Source organism: Asterias amurensis, chromosome 18 (genome assembly GCF_032118995.1).
Source record: "Asterias amurensis chromosome 18, ASM3211899v1".
Lineage (NCBI taxonomy): Eukaryota > Metazoa > Echinodermata > Asteroidea > Forcipulatida > Asteriidae > Asterias > Asterias amurensis.
In genome coordinates, this window is record NC_092665.1 from 12,887,431 (window position 1) to 12,908,400 (window position 20,970).

Sequence of the window (20,970 nt, forward strand, 5' to 3'; positions counted from 1 at the left end):
AAGTCGTTATTAGACGTCCATGCAACAGTCACAGTGCGATTATACACTCATGCAACTTTGGGATTGAGGATGACTGTGTGTACCCTTGGTGTACCGTCCCCGCAACTAGACCACACCACAATTACCAGGCAATCTCGGCAGTCCAGTTGGTAAGACACTGCTCTAGAATTGCAAAGGTCGAGGGTTCGAATCCCACTCAAGGAATATGTCTGTGACATTGTTCACATGACTCGTCAGTGCTAACACACGAGAATGGAACTTGAATCAAGTCTAGGGCTGTGGGTGGTGGCTGACACTTGATGTGTGTGTGTGTGGGGGGGAGACATTTAAGTATCACGTGATAGCTATAATCGAACTCTCTCGTGTAGTTTTACTCACTCTCTCTGTAGTTTTACTCAATCGTGTAAGCCTAATCCAACACACCCAATGATGCGGGTTTTTCGCAACCCTGATGATTTTTATTTTATTTCCCATTTCATCAATCAGGACCAAGATGTTCGTTCGACCATGGGGAATGGGTGGGGCGTGCTTTATGGGGAGGGGTTTGAATGTGGGTGGATCAAAAGTGCAATCAATTGTTTTCGAAAATGATTTAGAGGGGAAGACATTACTATTTCTAAGGAACGAAATACTGTTTTGAGGAAATAAAATGATTTTTTATTTTTGTGTATTGCCTTTCTGCTTAATGGCCCCATACTTCAAACAAATCCTCAGACGAAATCATTATTCATTTTAAGAAAGTTTAAAGGCACTGGACACTTATTGGTAATTCCTCAAAATAATTATTAGCTTACAAAAGGAGTAATGGGGAGAAGTTAATAGTATAAAACACTGTGAGAAACGGCTCCCTCTGAGTAACGTAGTTTTCGAGAAAGAAGTAATTTTCCACAAATTTGATTTCGAGACCTCATTAAGAGGTCTCGAAATCAAATTTGTGGAAAATTACTTCTTGAGGTCTCGAAATCAAGCATCTGAAAGCACGTGTTTTTTTCTTTCATTATTATCTCGCAACTTCGATGACCGATTGAGCTCAAATTTTCACAGGTTTGTTATTTTATGCATGTTGTGATACAGCAAGTGAGAAGACTGGTCTTTGAAAATTAGCATTCGTGTCCGTGTCTTTAAACTTGTTTAGGCCCTATCTATTTTTGTTTGTGGTTAAGTGTCACGACTCACGGACCCACACTCTGCTGAACAGATTCACCAGAGCCTGAGTTCGGTGTTCTTCACAGCACGGCCACGACTCCCTTAATCACGAAGATATACGCATAAACCTACGACTAGATTATAATAATGAACATACACTCTAAAAATTAAAGAGTTGAATCCAACACTTGCAAGAGTTCGGTGAGTGACAACACTTTAAAAGCATTGTGAATCCAGCATTTTATATGTTAAATCCAGCATTTTAAAGTATTCAGTCAACAATTTAAGTGCCAGTTTTAATGTTCAAAAAGCTCATTTAACAATTCTATAAAAGAAAATTGAAACAACATTGTTGGATTAACAAACAAAACACTAGATCCAACACTTTCAAAATGTGGTCACTCACCGAACTATTCTAAGTGTTGGATTCAACTCTTCAGCTTGTAGAGTGTAACTTACACTAAAACCTACAACTAACTTGTAAACAGTAATCCGTGCTTGACTTTCATGAACCTACATACTAACTTATAATCATGAAACTGTGTATACTTTAGCTTACATGTCCCCACTACACCATACAATGAAAACTTACTGGTTAAATATAGCCATACTATGCGTGCGAAAATACAAGTTCTATTTTTTTTTATAGTACTGAAAATATTATCATTATTAAACTTTCCAGAATATCTGAAAAAGCAAAAGTTTTTGTAAGTTTTTAATAACATTATATTAACCCCGCAGAGATGTAGCCTTTTCTAAATCCCAAAACAATAGGCATAATTGTTACATAATAACGGAGTCCAACATATAAACTCTTGAAGGGCAGTTGTGTAGAACATGTTGCTGAATGAGGAAATCCCACAATATTCCTCTTTTATATTTTGTTATCTTCTATGTTTACGTGGGTATTTTTGTTTCTTCTCTCTTTCCGTGTTTACCTTCAAACCACCCAAATAAAACACGACAGCTTATGGTTGACCTGTGTAGTATTTGTTACTACGGAAAAACAATACATAAAAGTTGATCATTGCACTGTTAAAGGCAGTGTACTTGGTATTTACTATTGGTAATTACTCAAAATAATTATTAGCGTAAAACCTTTATTCATTACGAGTAATGGGGAGAGGTTCATAGCATAAAACAATGTGAAAAACAGCTCCCTCTGAAGTGACGTAGTTTTCGAGAAAGAAGTAATTTTCCACGAATTTGATTTCGAGACCTCAAGTTTAGAATTTTGAGGTCTCGAAATCAAGCATCTGAAAGCACACAACTTCGTGTGACAAGGGTGTTTTTTTCTTTCATTATTATCTCGCAACTTCGACGACCTAATTGAGCTCAATATTTTACAGGTTTGAGATACACCAAGTGCGAACACTGGTCTTTGACAATTACCAATAGTGTCCACTGTCTTTAAAGGGTCTGTATACGTTTTGGCAATGAAAATTAATGGCAAAACAATTTACATGGTATAAGAAGTACAGCAGCTTTAGATAGTAAACTGCATTTTGAGAAACATTTCATTTCGAGGTACGCCATTTTATGGAAAAATATATCACTTTATTATCCCCAAAAATTTGATTATAAAAGGCGTTACCGTGGTAACGCTTCTCAGATTGTGTATTCCTGTAGGGAATGTGCTTCATGTGCAGACATAATTCGCTCCGGATTTTCGGCAATAATTATCTCAATATACGCGATCACCAAATGAAATGTTCACATGTTAATTTTTATTGCTTACATTAAACTAGATTATTTAATAAAGGATTAAAGTTGGTACTGTGCGACGAATAACTGGTTGAACATGTCACTCCTTGCTTCTACTGAGGGCGTTATATAGTTGGCCATTCACGGACGTTTCCGAGCAGGGCGGTCCTGCGGAGGGTCCTTTCGGCAGCATCCTTTATCACCTGTATGAGTTAGAATTGAAAACACGTATGAGTAATGGTTAATGAGTTTTTACGTGCTAAAATAACTTTATTTTGTGACTTGTGTTACTCATTTCTCATAATTAAAGCACCTTAGCAAGTAATATTTGAAAGGAAGCTTTCTACTATCATTATCTTCAAACCGTGTAAAGTTTAATGTAAATCTTAAGACATTTTGAAAAAGTACCCGAATCCGAACATTGTTCGTTTATATCAACCCTTGATAATTCATTCATTCATCCAACATAATGATGTCCGTACATTCAACATTTCAGAACAAAATGTTGTCAACAATAGGCATAGGTTCAAGTTTTACGTTATACACACTCAGTAACACACAGTGAATTAAGATATGAAAACATGATAACTCCAAGTGATTTGTTGATCAGTTATACAAAATAGTAATAAAAATGCAGTAAGTATGACAGCAATGGTTTAGGTGATTGGATTTTGCTTACCTTCTTGTTGTTCCCCCGGTACAAGCCGCCAACGTTGTTCGTCGGATTTGCCGGGTCCAAAATGATTGGTCTGTAGATGAGAGGTAGAGTTAGTAACGAGCATGGCTTATTGTTATTTTCAATCAACTTTACAAGTCTCGTAGTGTGCAACGTACACGTACGAAATGTAATCCTTTGCATGCTCTGAGGTGTCTGTAAAATGCCGTGGTGACAAGGCCTTTTACATGTGTTTAGCTTCCTCTAAAAAAAGGGGGGGCTATTATTTTGACGCTCATCACTTTAGTTTACCTTTCCATGTTGAGTTTCGTGATAATAGTTTCGTTGAGCTGATCATCCACACCGGGCATGTAGCTCCAATAAGTAGGCGGCCTGTTCAGATTGGTTAGAACCTCCAAGACGCTCTTCAAACCTTGGGCTTTGTTCAGTCGTCGTCGTCGTAGTCGTCGTCCGGGCTGCTCTGCCTTCTCCGCCTTCTCCCACCGGTCGATGGTGATCAACTCCAGAGGGTAGGACTTCTGGAGTTTTTCAGGGAGGAATCTAGACGCCCAATACTTCACCAGGCATATCAACTCCTTCACGTCTTTGGGTTGATTACCGACAAACCGCACTTGGTGCTCAACAAAAGATGCAGACAAAAACGCTCGTGTTTCATGCCCGACGTCTAGCATAGACAGGAACGTGTTACGGTCCGCTAGAAAGAAATAAACCAGAATCAAGCACTGATTATTTAGCGACTGGCCGTTTCTGAAGATGACAGCATTATTTAAAGTTACTCAAATTATGTGCACAAATAAATTAAACAGTGTTTGCACTTTGGGCTATTACAAAAAAGCGTTAGTCATTAAATTCATAATGATTCTTGACACTGTGTGGTTTTCCTTGTGCTTTGAGAACTTAAAAAACAAGGTGCGCCATTTTGTTAAACGAATTTGTTTTACTTAAAAAAAAGTGCGGACCTTGTTAGTTCACGAAGTAAAAGGAAAACCTGACGATTTCTAAGGATGATTGTGAGAATCATGTTCTTCTTTTAAAACATCTTTCCAAACCATATCCATTTCATAACGAACACATGGTTTCTATAAAGATACCCCCAAATAATTCAAAGGCAACGTGTCCCTAGTTAAAGTCACCTGGAAACGGTATTTTTTCAAAATAAAGCCTTTGTCACTAATATGTGTGTTTTCATGAGTGGAATGTGAATAAACAGTTAACTAAGGTTTTAAGAATTTAGTTCTTATGTTGTTTACAAATTTAGGTCCGAACAGCCAATACGAGCTGCACGTTTCATTGACCTCATCGGATCAACAAACTTCATTCAAAACGTTACTGTTCCAACTCGAGAGGCTCATATCCTTGATCTCATTTCATCTCGTTCTACCAATAATTTTGTCGAAGACGTCAATGTGACAAATTATCTTCCTTCTGATCATGCAGCTATTGAATGTTCCTTGAGAATCACCAAACCTGATCCAGTTAGGATGGAAATAAAAATGCGCAAAGTCAGTGACATAGACATTGACTTATTTCGTCAGGAAATTCTTGAATCTGAACTGTATACCTCCCCCTCACCGAATCCTGACGTGATGATACAATATGAATCATTTCTGTCCAGTCTCTTGGACAAACACGCTCCAGTTATTACTCGTACAATCACCTGTCGACCGCATTCGCCATGGTACGACGACAAGCTACGCAAAGCGAAGCAACATCTACGTCGGTTAGAAAGGAAATGGTGCGCTTCCAAACTTGAAATTGATCGTCAGATATTCAAGGAATCCTGTTTTCAATACAAAAGCATGATTCTTGCAGCCAAAAGAATTCACCACCAAAATCAACTTCACAACGTATGTAACTCACGTGACTTCTTCAAGAAAATAAACAAACTGTGTCAGCCTCAATCCCCACAACTCCTCCCATCAGCCGATGACCTGCAAACTCCATTGACTGAATGTTTTCAACATTTTTTCACTAGTAAAGTGAAAACCATCTCGGACTCATTGGCCATCTCTGCCCAAGGTTTAGGGAGAAACTTCCGAGAACATCACCACATAGTCACTTCATTCAACAGCTTCAAACCAGTTACAAAGGACGCGGTTGAAAAACTGATGAAGAAATCGTCCTCAACAACATGCTGCCTTGACCCCATTCCCACCTCCTTGGTGAAACAATGCTCAAATGAACTCCTGCCCATCATTACCCGCATCATCAACGCTTCCTTTCTGAGTGGCCAATTCCCCGAAGGTCTAAAATTTGCCAACATATCACCTCGCATAAAGGATCCCAAAAAGGATACGGATGATCTGAAAAACTACCGACCAATTGCCAACCTCAAGTTTTTGTCTAAACTGACCGAGAAAGCTGCCGTAGCCCAGATACAAGGCTATATCTTGGAAAATCACACAGAACTACAACCAAAAATGCAATCTGCTTATCGACCATTTCACAGCTGTGAAACAGCACTTCTTCGGGTCTCCAATGATGTTCTGATATCTCTTGACAGGGGGCTGGAGGTTATTCTAGTCCTCTTGGATTTTTCAGCAGCATTCGATACCATTAGCCATGACATCACCTTAAACCGTCTATCGCTTAGGTTCGGGATCAAGGATCAAGCATTAGAGTGGCTTCGGACCTATCTAACAAATCGTCGTCAAGCAGTTATGATTAATGGGCAACAATCTACGGTTCATACTCCAACCCAGGGAGTTCCACAAGGATCGGTATTGGGACCCCTATTGTTTACCCTGTACACCTCGCCTCTGGAAGAGATCATTCATGCTCATGGTATTAAAAGCATGTTTTACGCCGATGACACACAAGTCTACATTTCATTTAAACATTCTCAGCTTCAGGAAACCGTTCTCAGCATACAGAGTTGCATAATGGACATCAAGCAGTGGTCATGTAGCAATGGTCTCAAGTTAAATGAGAATAAAACAGAACTCCTTCACATCACATCTCGTTTTCGCAACAGAATCCCATTATCTTCTATTCAAATTGATGGTATACCAGTTCATTCTGTCGACAAAGCAAGAAACCTTGGTGTGACATTTGACAAATCTTTTGCCATGGATAAGTTTGTCAATACAAAATGCCGTTCCGCCTCGTTTGCCCTACACAAGATCGGACAAATTCGCCAGTTCATAAATAAAACAACAGCAGAAAAGCTCATCCATGCTTTTGTAATTTGTCATCTCGATTACTGCAATAGTCTCATCTATGGATTGCCCGACTCACAGCTCAGAAAACTCCAACTCATTCAAAACTCAGCGGCTCGTCTCATCACCCGGTTAAGAAAACGCGATTCAATTACTCCTGCTTTGCAATCTCTCCATTGGCTTCCTATTCATTCTCGCATCATCTTCAAAATTCTCCTTCAAACATTTCAATGCAGTCTTGGAAGTGGACCAACTTACCTGAAAGATCTACTAACTCCATACACTCCTACTAGAAACCTCCGTTCTGCTAACAAAGACACCCTCGTTATCCCTAAAGTTACCACCAAAGCATATGGTCAACGTAGTTTTCAGTTTGCTGCACCTCACTTATGGAACAATCTCCATCTACACATCAAACAAGCCACTGCGATCTCAAGTTTCAAGACTCTTCTCAAAACACATCTATTCAAATTATCTTATACTTAATTATTCTTTTGGTTCCTCTGAGCGCTTAGAGACTTTCTTTTGGAGGTGTTAGGCGCTATAGAAATGCGGTTGTTATTATTATTATTATTATTTTCCTGGGGCCTACAAACGCCTGCAGCTCTCCTGCCTCTATTGAATATCATAAATATTTATAGCGTTTAACAAAGACAACGGGCCGAGTAGGGTGGGAGCCTTCAGTCTCGAGCTTGTGATTGGACAATGGCAAGATCTGAACGTGCAACGGTGCTTTGAACGTGCAAAACGAATGATCACTACTTACTGTCCCGAAAATGTTCAACGTTCTGCTCCGTTGTGGGAAGAAGGTTGAATTCAACCAATCGATCTCTGACATATGTCTTGAAATTCACCAAGTGTTTTTCGAGTCGTAAGTCTGGTTGCAAGCCCCGCGGGCCTCCCACATTTGACCCCAGATGAGAAATGATATTGGGCAGAGCTCTCTTGTACTCTTTTAAGTTCCCAGTCTCTGTAATGGGTTGTAGTGGTGGATTGTTGACAAACAAAACCAGATCCACGTCCGATAGATTTTTTACCATAGTGCCTTTTCCGAACGATCCACCCTGCGAACGACAGAAAAAAAATCTTATCACAGGAAACCGGATACCCAAACTACAAGTAAGGGAATAGCTAAAATAAGTAACATACTCAAACAAGATACCCAAATAGTGTTACCGTAAATCTCTCTCAGAAGAAACATACTAGTAGAAGTCTATACTCTATCATACCATAGAGCAAGGATACTAGTAGAAGTCTACTCTGTTATACCATAGAGCAAGGAAATAAAAGTTTAAGTTGACTTACCTGAACGACTGTATTAGTGAAGCCAAGAGTGTCACTATGACGGGTGGAATCGCGAATCCCTTTGAGCAAAGATTTGATTAATGATATGCAGTCATGTGCGAATAGCTCCGTTCCATGTTGCATGTTCTTATTGCCAGCATGGTACCAAGTCTCTAGTTCATCCGGAGATAAACACCACGGTTCTTCTTCCACTTCTATCTCAAAGTCTAATCCATTTCCACGGGCAGACGGTTTTTTCCCTACCGGTCCTTCATGCGGTAGAAATTGAAAAATAATACATGTATAAACATACTTGCCCACATTGAAACCTAAAGCCCGGTTCGTACTTCCCGTGAATGCGAATGCGAAGCGAAATTTTGACAACACATCAGGGCAACCCCTCGCTGCTAATGATTCACAGGAGACGCACACAAGTCAACTGGTGCGAATTGTTCGTTGCAAATTTGTGATGGCCGGGACATATAACGGGACAATTATAGGGACAATTATAGCCAATCAAAGTTTCTATTTAAAAAAACAACTGATGGTTATGAACCGAAGATCGTTCAGTACGGTAGGCACAGGCGTTATAATACGAAATTTGCTTTGAACCAAAAGGAGTATGGGGACATGGTCAGTATGGATGCATTAATAAGGGAATAAAAGGTTAGCGACGAGTTCTTATTAAACGGCCGTTTAAAACAGGCAGTTTGCAGTGTGTGTCCATCGCCCGTGCAAAGCTTCATACAATATTGTATAAATGTTGGTGCAAAATTTATTATTTGTAAATAAAATTAACATTATGGATGAATAATGAATGTTGTGTTGTATAAAGAATTATATGTAAATACTGCGTTAAAATGTTTTGACATGTGGCGCCTCATAGAGTCGCGATTCCAAAACTATGGTTTTGACGTCGCTTGGGAAAACCACAACCGTGGTCGACGTGAACGAGGTCCACGTTCACCCGAATCTAAACCCCTTAAAGTAACAAACGTGCCCGCAGTGTGTTATGGTTTCACGAACTCCCTCTTACCTGCAAATAACCTTGAGCCTCTCATAGGCTCCTCCTCCTCCTGGTTGCCCCATGACGCCATTTTTACTCAAGTCACTTGCACGGTCTATTCTGAAAAAAACGAGAGAATGTTGTGGAAACAGCGCTTAATATGAAAAAAGGGGAATTAAAGAAAGGATGGCGAGGTCTTTTAACAGGCCGTTTTAAACCGGCAGGAGCTCGTGGTAGAGTAGAAAAGGACTGTATACAATAGAAGTCTTATGGATTAGGACTCATATGTTTCACATCTTTTTGACTTTATGTGTTTCCTTCACAACTTGATGATTAATTGTAAAAAATATTCGGTTCGCATTGTTGTTTTGAAGTGTAGACGTGTATTAGAGTAGACATGTTAGTAGTTTGTTTAGACTTATAAATGATATCTAATTAATCTATAGCTGGAGTTTTTACTTTAGTGTAAAGGGAAAACAAGTGGCTTTATATGCCACTGTGTTTTTTATGGTCCCGGAATTTCAAATAAATGCGCGAGACTTGCGCGAGACTTGCACAGTCTATTGTTAAAGTGTCTATAACTGCATTTTTTAGCGTTTTTTTTTTTTTTTTTTTAACAAAAGGGCATTTATGAATGGGAATAAATAAAGAGTAGTGACTCGTTCGTAAACGTCCGTTAAAAACCTTGCTGTGCGATAAAGGCCCTTGGCTTCGGCTCGGGCCTTTATCACACGGCTGCCGATCCTGCCGGCTGTAAACGGCCGTTGAAGAACTCGTCGCTTCCCTTGTATTCCCTTATTATATAGATCGTTGTGGTACCTGCTGCCAAATGATATATATCGATACAATGGTTATTATTGTAATCAGACTCAGTGAACAAACCATTACGTTATTTTCAAACTAGTATTCAATCTGAATGAGATGTGTTTATAGCTTAACACAGGCTCAATTCGTCCACATGTCAAGTCCAACAACAATGAAGGAAGCTCTTCAAAGTGTTTAGTTTATAGGATTCGAACTGCCTCTAGCTACTGGCAATCTCGGTAGTCTAGTTTATACGACACTGCTCTAGAATTGCAAGGATCGTTGGTTCGAATCCCACTCGAGTAATAAGCGTGTGATATGTTTTGTTTACACACTGTAAAAAATTTGTGTGAATTCACAGTAGCTTTTTTGTTGGAAAGAATCAAAAATGAACAGCAGAAGTTGCCGTTTTCCTATTTCTCTGTGAATATACAAAACATATGCAGTCTCTAAACAGTGTGCTCCTATTCTCTGTAAATTTAAAGTAAGTCTGCTGTTGTAGGAACATTTTGTGACGGTACAGTGAACCCTTGAGGATTTGACACATTCTGCTGTTTCTGAACAGCCGGGTTGTCCTCTAACAGAACTAACTGCACTCTGATATAGCAGCTAATTGCCTTCCATTCTTAGCCACTATAATAAACTGCGGATTTAGGCTTTAATATCAGTGCTGGAAAGGGAAAACTACGGCCCTCATCATCGGTGTGGCGCGGGCGGGCATGTGTGGTGTAGGCTACTCAGTAAAGTAAAAATTGGAATGAAGACTCGTAGGCCCTAGTAGCCTACAGCTAATTTTCGTCCGAAGATTACAGGATATGCCCCTACTCATGTAAAAAAGCATTGCATTTACTATCATAGGAACATTGTGGTGTCGGACTAGAAAGCTCTGAACTTTCCTTGGTTCATTGATAAAAAATTCATTTAACAGAGATCGTCCCCCCTAGCGTATCACACTACAGTGATTTTTCCCTGGTGGCCCTCAAATTTTTGCATTAAACAAAGAGAAGACGGGTACCATTACGAAGTTCTTGTCGTCTTCTGTGTGTGTGCGCGGCAAAAAGGGGAAAAAGTGATCAGCAGGAACTGGTTCAGACCGGCTGGATCTTCCGCCGTCGTTTGTGCGCGTGCGCTCTCTCCACCATCACGTCACATTGTGCGCTCACTTAACTTTTGGAAGAGTTTGTACTTGACCTTTGCTGATCAGTTTCCACGACAAAAAAATTACAGGTAAGATTAAGAACACTATTCTGTGTTATTAATATGATTATTATTACTATTATTGTAAGTCACATGGTTAACATAAGCCTAACGCTCGTTAGGCTTGAACATAAAATATGACAATTGGAAAATTTATCATGTTTAGCGACAGACGATCGTCAGATCGATGATAGACGTGATAGATGACAGATTGTGTGTGTTTGTGTGTGTGCATGCATAACGTCAACACAATACACAGACAGGCTGCATGTGGATTTGGGATGATTTGTTGTTTGCCATGGATGGTCCATGGACATGAATTATAAAGTTGTTTTTCTGGTTCTGGAAATGTCTTGTCTTTTGCTTTACTAGCTTTCCAATTTCAGTTAATTAAAATTAGCCTACCCTCTGGCTCTAGTTTACTAGTAAAATAGTAGTATTTTACAACATGTCTAGTCGATCATCTGACTGACAATACATAGATGTATTACTCTTAGTAACATTACATTACAACTAAAAATCAGCAAATTAATTCAGTAAAATGAAAATGAATGTGATTATTTCAGTCACAATTTTTTATACTAACAATTCCTACACTAGGCCTAGGCCTACCTATTAACCTTACTACTGTTTTTTACTTGGTTGGCAAGCTGATTTATACTAAACTCACTGTGGTGAACATATGAGCAGATGAGGATGCATTAAAACACATTTTTTAGCCTGGCATGCCAGGGGCCGATTTCACAAAGCAATAAAATTCATCGCATGACAAATTTTCAGTATCACCATAGAAATTTGTATTGTGACATCACACTTTACTTAGCAACTACGATTGATTTGAAGTTACGATCAATTTGAGATCTTTGTGAAATCGGCCTCTGGTCTGGTAATGGTATAGTAAGTGACGATCCATTTTGTTTGTACCTTTTTGTCGATTGAGTGCTACTGCTAGTAGTAGTACTGTGTAGTACTGTTCTGTAGTAGTAGGTTTGTTCACAACCGCTAGAGGGCGCTGCGCGCGCTGGACCAATTTCCTGTTAATGAAAACTGTGCCGCGATCTCAAGTAGTGCGCCAATTATTTAATAACTAATGGATCAGTTGAAAGTTTTCTTTAAATACTTTTCAAGTGGGAACATCTTCCAGTTCTGACTTAACCAGATATATTCGGCATTTGTTTATAGACAAAAGGTACAAGTACAACATCAATATTAAACCCTTACTTTTCAATATCATGAAATAACCAGTGAAAAATTCATCGCGTTTTGTATGCTCTTGTTATGAGAAATGCTGACAACAGCTTAAAGGGACACAAAGTATAGCAGTGTCATGGTAATTACCAATGTTGTAAATGGCCTCTGGTATTTATATATTTTGAACGTTATACATGTTTGTGATTTGTTTTCTTTTTCTTTCTGTATAAAGGAAACTGCAAGAAGCTCTGACTTTGACTGTGACACGGATAGCCCTGTACTGGCCTATGCAGGTAAAAAATACCTTCGAAAATAACTGACATTTTAGTTCCCCAATTTAATTTCACCATTAATAATAACTTGAACATTGAATGATAATTTTCTCACCTGAAGTACATTTGAGTTGAAAATCAATCATACTTAAATTTTTGTGCATATGCTTACAAGGATAAGTATAGTATTACTGATGGAACTATGGTGTTTCCCATACTTAATAAAATCAATCTTTAATCAGATGGTTTATTGTTTCCAATAAGACATTTTGTCTACAGCTTTGTGCTCATATTTGAAATTGTAAAGTGAACTTGCCAACATTTTTCTTAAAAACTTAAACTCCCACACCCTGGATCATCTGAAAAATACTGCAATATTTTGTGGTCAACAAAAAATGTCACCGATTCAACATTTTAAGCCCACAGATTTCCTATGCTCATTAGACTTACCCCGTGTGTCTTAAAAATATTAACTGTGGGTAGATGTAAATAAAGATTTGGTAAAAAAAAAATACCTCATTTTATAACCTAAACTGGTCCTTTTGTTATTTGCATTTGCAAATAAATTGATGTTTGTTTAAATGCTTGTTTCTGCTGCAGGTGACAACCCCTTCCTGAGCGCAAAATGTGCAGTCTGCATCGAAAGGAATCCACTACTCCATTGCAGTGATCTTCTCAAGGGTCTTCAGATGTGGTTCGTGGTGTTCTATGTTTTCAATCTACAATACCCACCTAATATTGCAGCTACTCCTGAGTTCATGCAAAGGTAATTATTTTGAAGCACTTGTATTATTCTTCATTTTGGCCAAGTGGAAACAACTGCAGTTCAACTGCACTTAAAGAGCGGCTTTAATGTGACATACTCATTTTCCAATAGATATAGTCCTCATGTGAGTGGTGAAAAAATTACAAGTCTCTTACCTCATGTTAAAGTGGTGTAATTGCCATTCTATTCGATACCCTCCAGTGCAAAATTTGTCAACGTTCAAAACATCCTACATGACATCATTCAAGAGAAAAATGGGTTCATTTTTGTACCGGTTGTTTTGGTTCATTCGTGACTTCAATTTGAAACATGACGTCATTGGATTATCAACAACTAATGAGTCTTTTCCATCCAAGGAGGCATTTTTTGGAAAATAAGTATATCTCAAAATTGAATTTGACATTAAAGACCCTCTTTAACTGTGTGATTAAGTCTACAGTGCACAATCCAATAAATTCAGTAAAACTGTTGGAATAAATCAACCACAATTATTTTGTTCATAAATGCCAACAAAGATACAACCGCTTTTGTTCCAGTTAGTTTACCTGCCAAACTTGTGTGACTTAAGACATGCAAGTGTAAACCGAAATGAATACTTATTTTACACGGTACTGCAGCAAACAGTGCAATAGTGTAATGGAGCATAAAAGTTGGATTTTTGCAAAAATTAGTTGTTGTTTTTTTTTCTGAGTGTGCTTACCCCCCCATGAACATTTTGTTTGCATTTTTTTTCTTCTGTTCTGTGGATTCAGTGAACGTTTTTGAGTCTAATGGTACCATGTTAGAAGAGTTTGTGAGCAGCCAAATTAGTTTTACACGCAATTTCACACCGTACTGCAGCTGACTGTACGATGGGGGGGGGGGGGGGGATAGACGCTTTTGACTGGCATGGTGCAGCGCAGGGTTAAGAGCAATAGTCAAAAAAGAAAACAAACATTTTTTAACAAACATTTTCCCTCAAGAGTATTTACTACTGTTAACTTCCTTTAAGACTACAATCTGTTTAGAACAATGCCCATCAACGAGTATGACAAATAAGCATAATCATACAAATCAACTTTAATATGGATACTGGCATACAGAATTAGATTGATGTGTATAATGTACAGTTTTGTATCTTTTTTATGTGCAGACTGCTGTTCAAGATTAGACCGGAAAGAGGCAGCAAGAGGTCCTCCAACACCAAAGGAGGGCCCAATAACAAAGTTGTACAACTTTGTACCAAGCTGAAAGACTTTGAAGAAATGTGGGTGGTGTAGAAGTAAAACAGTTCAGATAGCACTAAAGTTGAATGTTTTTTTTTTAAACAGCACTACATGGTGTATGTAACAAAATTCCTGAGTGTTTTAGCTAGTTTTCTTGTTAAAGTGAACGCTTTAACTGTTTTTAACTGTTTCACTCTTGAATTAACAAGCAATAAAGTAGGATAGGTTTGTCTCAGTTCATGACCCCCCCCCCCAAAAAAAAAAAAATAATAACACTAACTGGGGGAATTTTTTTTTTACAGATGTTCGCTGTTACCCTGTTGGGCTTAATATCTGTGTTTTTCTCCATGCACTGATGTGTTCAGCACTGCATACTCAGTACTGGGTATACAGTGCTTATAATCTACATCAGTGTATGGATAAAAACACACAATTATAATTCTTTATCACCGATGCAAAATTAACATGAACATTTTCTCTTGGAACCAGTTAAAGTATATACTGTATTTAATGTTTTTATAAGTATTATTGCTGCAATGCTTATAATAGACAGATTGAAATTGTATAATCATTAAAGACTGAAAAAATCTTCCCTTTTAAGTAATTTTAAACAATGTGAAAAACACAATTTTATTCAAAAACATCACCTTCAGTACACATTTGCACACTGGCAGAAATTTAGACAAAAGGCCTATACTTATGAAGTTGGAAATACTGAGCCAGTGTTTCCATTGTCCGATCATTTGAAACTGTATGTAAGTTGCCTCAAGCCGAACTTTGGGGGTTCAAATTGTTGGCAAACTTTGATTGATTTTCGATAAAGGGGCACTTCAGACCAAAACATTTCCCAGGATGCTTACAACCATGATCATCTTTGTAACAGTAGTCTTTAGGTTGAAAATGTTACACCATTTGTTATCAAGGTCATCACCAGTGTATGAACCTACCCCTAATTAATAGTTTCTCTTGAAACAATTTCCATTATGAATTGAACACAAACGTAGTACGAATCGTGTTTTTGTTATTGATGCAATATTTATGGACAATAGAGACTGGTTGAAGTCGGTAATGTGTAATAGTTAAAACATGCAGAGTTGTTCACTTATTTAAAGAGGAAGGGAAATGAGCAATTCATTTTTGTGATGTACTCCTTCTTAGAGTCCTTATGTGATCAGTGGGGAAAAATATCTCTAACCTCACTTTAAAATGATGTAAATGGCCCTTGTATTCGATAACTTTCCGGGGCAATGGTTATCGAATACAATGGCAATTTACACCATTTTACAAGAGTAGAGACTTGTAACTTTCCCCCAATCACACGGGGACTCTACCAAAATTGAATTTGTCATTTCCCTTCCTTTAAGTCATTTTAAACAATAAATTATAATGTAAAAAAAAAACATGCTGCTATCAATTTTTTTTAAAAGTATTACTCCTTGTGTATGACGACAGTTGCATTATTTTGAGTGAATTTCAATTAAAGTTGAAAAAACTGTTAATGTTTTGTGAAACTGAGATAAAACGTGTGTGATATGTCTTTTATTTTCTTGTTTGAATTATATTAATGAGAGGGTGGTCAAGGTAGCAAAACAAAGCATTGTGTATACACAGAAGATTGGTCATCCTATGTGACATAACAGAGATTCAACGTAAACGCGCAGAAAGCAGTGTATGTTCTGTCACAGAGAGTTGTTCGTGTACAAAACACTATGTTGATGAACAAAATCCTTCAAATAAATCTACTGTTGTGCCACAGAGCTTCTACATTTTAGCCAACATCAATTACAGTGGATTGTGCTGTGAAGGTACAGTACACATCACAGGAGATTCTGATGTTGATGCACAGTGGAAAATCACAGTTGAATCTTCTGTAGACAAAAGTAGCCTCCGTAATGCCAATTGACAAAACAAACTACTGTAAATTAACAACATTTTTTTTAACAGTGCAGGACTCGGGAATGGACTGAGTATACAGTGCTTACACACATCGGTGTATGGGTTAAAGCCAAAGTTAACATTGAAACATTGGGCGTTGTGACACACATCTCAAGCAAGCCAGACGCATGTTAAAGTCACCTGGAAATAGATTTGTTTTCCTTTCAAACATAAGAGTATATGATTATGAACAATAAAACAATTTTTTTTTAGTAATTGTTTGTCACGATTTACATGTTTAAACATATATAGAGTCGTTTTGGGGGCTGACTCCGCCTACCGCTTTTGTGACGTCAATCGAGGCAGACTTTGCCTGCAATGCGGAGTAACCACACACGCAAATTTCATGTACGGTCCAGGTCGTGAGTTTGTACGTTTCAAAAAAAGTGTTTTTTGATTCAGCAGCAATACACCTTGTACAGAGGAAGAGTCCTATATAGGGCTAGACTGCACATGTACTTTGCAAGTGTGTTTACTCTATGCATTGCAGGCAAAGTCTGCCTCGATTGACGTCATGAACAGCGCCCTCTCGGGTCGGGGCCTACTCTTAAATTTGTAAATAACATAAGAAATAATTTTTTTAAACCTTAGTTAACTGTTTATTCACATTCCACTCATCAAAACACATAATATTAGTGACAAAAGCTTTATTTTGAAAAAATACCACTTTCCCTTAGTACACCCATGGTACACTAGAGTTCCAAAAATGCAACGAGACAAAAAAACAATTTAAAGGCACTGGACACTATTGGTAATTACTCAAAATAATTATAAGCAAAACAAACTTTCTTGGTAACGAGTGGGGAGAGGTTGATAGTATAAAACATTGTGAGAAACGGCTCCCTCTGAAGTAATGTAGTTTTAAAAAAAGAAGTGTTTCCATTAGAATATTTGAATTTGATTTTCGAGACCTAATAATTAGGGTGTGTTCAACAATAGAGAAAGGACCACATTCCTCTATGGTTCGATGTGGTTAAAATGCCTACACGGACACGGGGGGGGGGATATCTACGAGTTCACAATATATGCAGTCGTGGAAGTGGACTAACTTACCTGAAAGATCTACTCACTACATACACTCTTTAAAATACTAGTAACCTCCGCTCTGCTAGCAAAAAGACACCCTTGTTTTTTACCCGTGTTGCCACCAACATTGCTATGTAAACGTGGTTTTCAGTTTGCTGTACCTCATTTATGGAACAATCTCCCTCTACATATCAAACAAGCTACCACTATCTCAAGTCTCAAGACTCTTCTCAAAACATTTCTGTTCAATTCATCGTCACACATATTTATTCTTCTGTTCCTCTGAGCGCATAGAGACTTTCTTTCTTTTGGAGGTGGTAGAGGCGCTGTAGAAATGTAGTTATGATTTATTATCGTCTACCCGGAAGTGAGAAAGTCAAGTAGGCTATACGATTACGAGCTACGACTAATGAACTCTTACTGGTTACTTTCACAAATATTTACTAATCCAATTCAATTTTAACTGTCAAACTTACTCAAGTATTAAGAGACTGTAGAAACCCTTCTCTTTAAAATCGTTCGTCAGCAATTGCAGCTAGTTTTTCTTCTAAAGGCGTAAGCTACTGTCCTAAAATAAAATCGAACAAAAATAAGAGACACTCACCGTCGTATGTGAAGGTAACACGCCGAACACGATGGTTTGTCCCTTGTGTTCGCTGCCGCTTTGTCATACGGCGTACCAACCAAAGGAATTTAAAAGTTCCCGGATGAGCTAATAAAGGGAATTTCCCGACGAGAAATCGCGCACGCTTCTGCCCTTGACCTTCTCTAAAACGTCAATAGCCTCCCCGCCGTGTGTACCAACTGGATCAGTGTGTGTGTGTGTGTACCGGGTTTTTACACTCGTGGTAGACTTGTGTACAAGTCGTTTAAAGTCGGTGTATGTCTGCCAGCGCTTCCTACTACAAACACGCATTCAGCCGTCCATGCAACCGTCACAGTCCGATTATACACTCATGCAACTTTGGGATTCAGGATGACTGTGTGTACCCTTGGTGTACCGTCCCCCGCAAATAGACCACACCACAATTACCAGGCAATATCGGCAGTCTAGTTGCTAAGACACTGCTCTAGAATTGCAAAGGTCGAGGGTTCGAATCCCACCCAAGGAATATAAGTCTGTGATATTTTTCAAATGACTCGGAGAGTATACAGTGCTATTACACACATCGGTGTATGTTTAAAAAACTAAAATTAATATACGTCATGGTCGAACTCAACTTGTCCCCCGCCATCTAATTGTTATGATACGCCTGCGCAGACGGCAACTACGTCATTACACCCGGGCATCAACCAGTGACACGCTCGCTAACCTGAACATCTGACGTCACACTTCGAGGCTGGTGAATAACGCCAGAAACCGGCCTCCAGCTGGCGTGTACATGCACCTTTGACCTACATTCATTTCAATAGTGATACGCAGTCAAATTCTATGGCTGACGTAGGAGTGTACTGTGTTTGGGCATCTATGGGTGCGTTCGTTTAGCCCCCTGGGTCGACCCAGGTCTGCCCCGGTGCGTTCGAATAGCATTCGAGGGGCTCAACCGGGTCAGCCCCCACTGCTTTGCTTGTGGGGGTGACCCACTCCACAAGCAGGGAGTGGCATGAAAACACCACGAGAGGGCGAGGTGGTCGTTCGTTAAGCTCTTGTCAGGGGCTCACCCGAGTGAGCACCGCAGGGTCGACCCAGGGAAGCTAATCGAACGCACCTTATGGAAAGCTCACTGGGCACGTTTATTCAATGATATCATATTGTATCCAATGAAATCACTGGATCTGAGTAGCAGGTAAACCTGTATGTATCCTTGCGGATAAAGACAGGGGCAGGACCAAAGTCAACCCGCTCGTGAGCTGGGGCTGTAGTAGACTTGACTCAAGTCCCAATCCCGTGCCATCCCCAGGAAACTACTGTTTTGTGATGCTCTGCATTCCAAAACCTCGCGTCCACATTTTGACGGCGAGCGCGCACTGTATTGTGTATGCTACATGTTGTTTTATAGTAAGTAGAGCTAAATGCTTAGGGACCTATCACACGAGAATGAGACTTGAATCAAGTCTAGGGCTGTGAGGGGGTGGGGAGACACTTAAGTTTCACGTGATAGCTATAATCGAACTCTCTCGTGTAGTTTTACTCACTCGTGTAACCCTAATCGAACACACCCAATAATGCAGGTTTTTCGCAACCCTGATGATTTTTATTTTATTTCCCATTTCATCTATCAGGACCAAGCTGTTCGTTCGACCTAGGGAAATGGGTGGGGCATGCTTTATGGGGAGGGGTTTAAATGTGGGTGGATCAAAAGTGCAATCAATTGTTTTCGAAAATGATTTAGAGGGGAAGACATTACTATTTCTAAGGAACGAAATACTGTTTTGAGGAAATAAAATGATTCTTTATTTTTGTGTATTGCCTTTCTGCTTAATGGCCCCATACTTCAAACAAATCTTCAGACGAAATCATTACTAATTTTAAGAACGTTTAAAGGCAGTGGACACTTATTGGTAATTCCTCAAAATAATTATTAGCTTACAAAACGAGTAATGGGGAGAAGTTAATAGTATAAAACACTGTGAGAAACGGCTCCCTCTGAGTAACGTAGTTTTCGAGAAAGAAGTAATTTTCCACGAATTTGATTTCGAGACCTCAGATTTAAAATTTTGAGGTCTCGAAATCAAGCATCTGAAAGCACGTGTTTTTTCTTTCATTGTTATCTCGCAACTTCGATGACCGATTGAGCTCAAATTTTCACAGGTTTGTTATTTTATGCATGTTGAGATACAGCAAGTGAGAAGACTGGTCTTTGAAAATTAGGCCCTATCTATTTTTGTTTGTGGTTAAGTGTCACGACTCACAGACCCACACTTTGCTGAACAGAATCACCAGAGCTCGAGGTCGGTGCTCGGCCACGACTCCCTTAATCACGAAGATATATGCATAAACCTACGACTAGATTATAATAATGAACATACACTTAAACCTACAACTAACTTGTAAACAGTAATCCGTGCATGACTTAGTCGTAAACCTACAAACTAACTTATAATCATGAAACTGTGAATACTTTAGCTTACATGTCCCCACTATAGACCAAACAATGTAAACTTCCTGGTTAAATATAGCCATACTATGCGTGCTAATTAATAAGTTCTATTTCTTTTTATAGTACTGAAAATATTATCATTATTAAACTTTCCAGAATATCTGAATAAGCAAAAGTTTGTAAGTTTGTAGTAACATTATATTAACCACGCAGAGATGTATCTTTTTCTAAATCCAAAAACAATAGGCATAATTTGTTACATAATAACGGAGTCCAACATTTAAACACTTGAAATCCCACAATATTTCTGTTTATATTTAGATTTCTTTTATGTTTACGTGGGTATTTTTGTTTCTTCTCTCTTTCCGTTTTTACCTTCAAACCACCCGAACAAAACACGCCAGCTCGGTTGGGCTGTGTTACCCTATGAAACACATTTACCACCGCAGTGAAAGGTGTGATACGTTTGGTAAATGACTCTAAATATTAATGGAAATACAAACTTACATGGTAAGAAGTACAGCAGCTTTGGATAGTAAATTTCATTTTGAGAAACATT

General features: G+C 38.7%; 1 protein-coding gene and 2 long non-coding RNA genes across 5 annotated transcripts; 2 read left to right on the plus strand and 1 right to left on the minus strand.

Moving 5' to 3' along the window:
- The first annotated feature begins 548 nt into the window (after nucleotides 1–548).
- On the plus strand, nucleotides 549–20,903 carry LOC139950544 (uncharacterized). The gene is made up of 2 exons (XR_011787670.1): nucleotides 549–954; nucleotides 20,034–20,903. It is a non-coding gene; the product is annotated as an uncharacterized lncRNA (long non-coding RNA).
- LOC139950540 (2'-5'-oligoadenylate synthase 1A-like) lies at nucleotides 952–18,635 on the minus strand. Of its 3 annotated transcripts, none has more exons than XM_071949279.1 (7): nucleotides 17,847–18,635; nucleotides 9,005–9,089; nucleotides 7,990–8,237; nucleotides 7,451–7,748; nucleotides 3,818–4,220; nucleotides 3,530–3,599; nucleotides 952–3,053 (listed from the first exon to the last, which is right to left on the minus strand). In XM_071949279.1, exons 2-7 carry the CDS (start codon nucleotides 9,063–9,065, stop codon nucleotides 2,976–2,978), a joined length of 1,158 nt encoding a protein of 385 aa, XP_071805380.1. In that variant the 5' UTR covers nucleotides 9,066–9,089; nucleotides 17,847–18,635; the 3' UTR covers nucleotides 952–2,975. The 3 variants fall into 3 exon arrangements, with proteins under 3 accessions (XP_071805380.1, XP_071805379.1, XP_071805381.1); XM_071949278.1 differs by having other exon boundaries at nucleotides 9,005–9,094; nucleotides 17,847–18,634; XM_071949280.1 differs by lacking the exon at nucleotides 17,847–18,635 and adding an exon at nucleotides 17,398–17,811 and having other exon boundaries at nucleotides 9,005–9,094.
- Nucleotides 10,906–15,830, plus strand: LOC139950543 (uncharacterized). Its single transcript, XR_011787669.1, has 4 exons — nucleotides 10,906–11,005; nucleotides 12,399–12,459; nucleotides 13,039–13,204; nucleotides 14,337–15,830. It is a non-coding gene; the product is annotated as an uncharacterized lncRNA (long non-coding RNA).
- Nucleotides 20,904–20,970: the final 67 nt, after the last annotated feature.

What these genes read in the sequence shown, in the direction of transcription:
- LOC139950540 (XM_071949279.1), bottom strand. Translation starts at nt 9,065, where the DNA reads ATGGCGTCATGGGGCAACCAGGAGGAGGAGGAGCCTATGAGAGGCTCA. An exon ending in AGGCTCAAGGTTATTTGCAG is followed by an intron (nt 8,238 to 9,004) that starts GTAAGAGGGAGT and finishes TACCGCATGAAG; the next exon opens with GACCGGTAGGGAAAAAACCG. An exon ending in ACCGGGGGAACAACAAGAAG is followed by an intron (nt 3,054 to 3,529) that starts GTAAGCAAAATC and finishes TAACTCATACAG; the next exon opens with GTGATAAAGGATGCTGCCGA.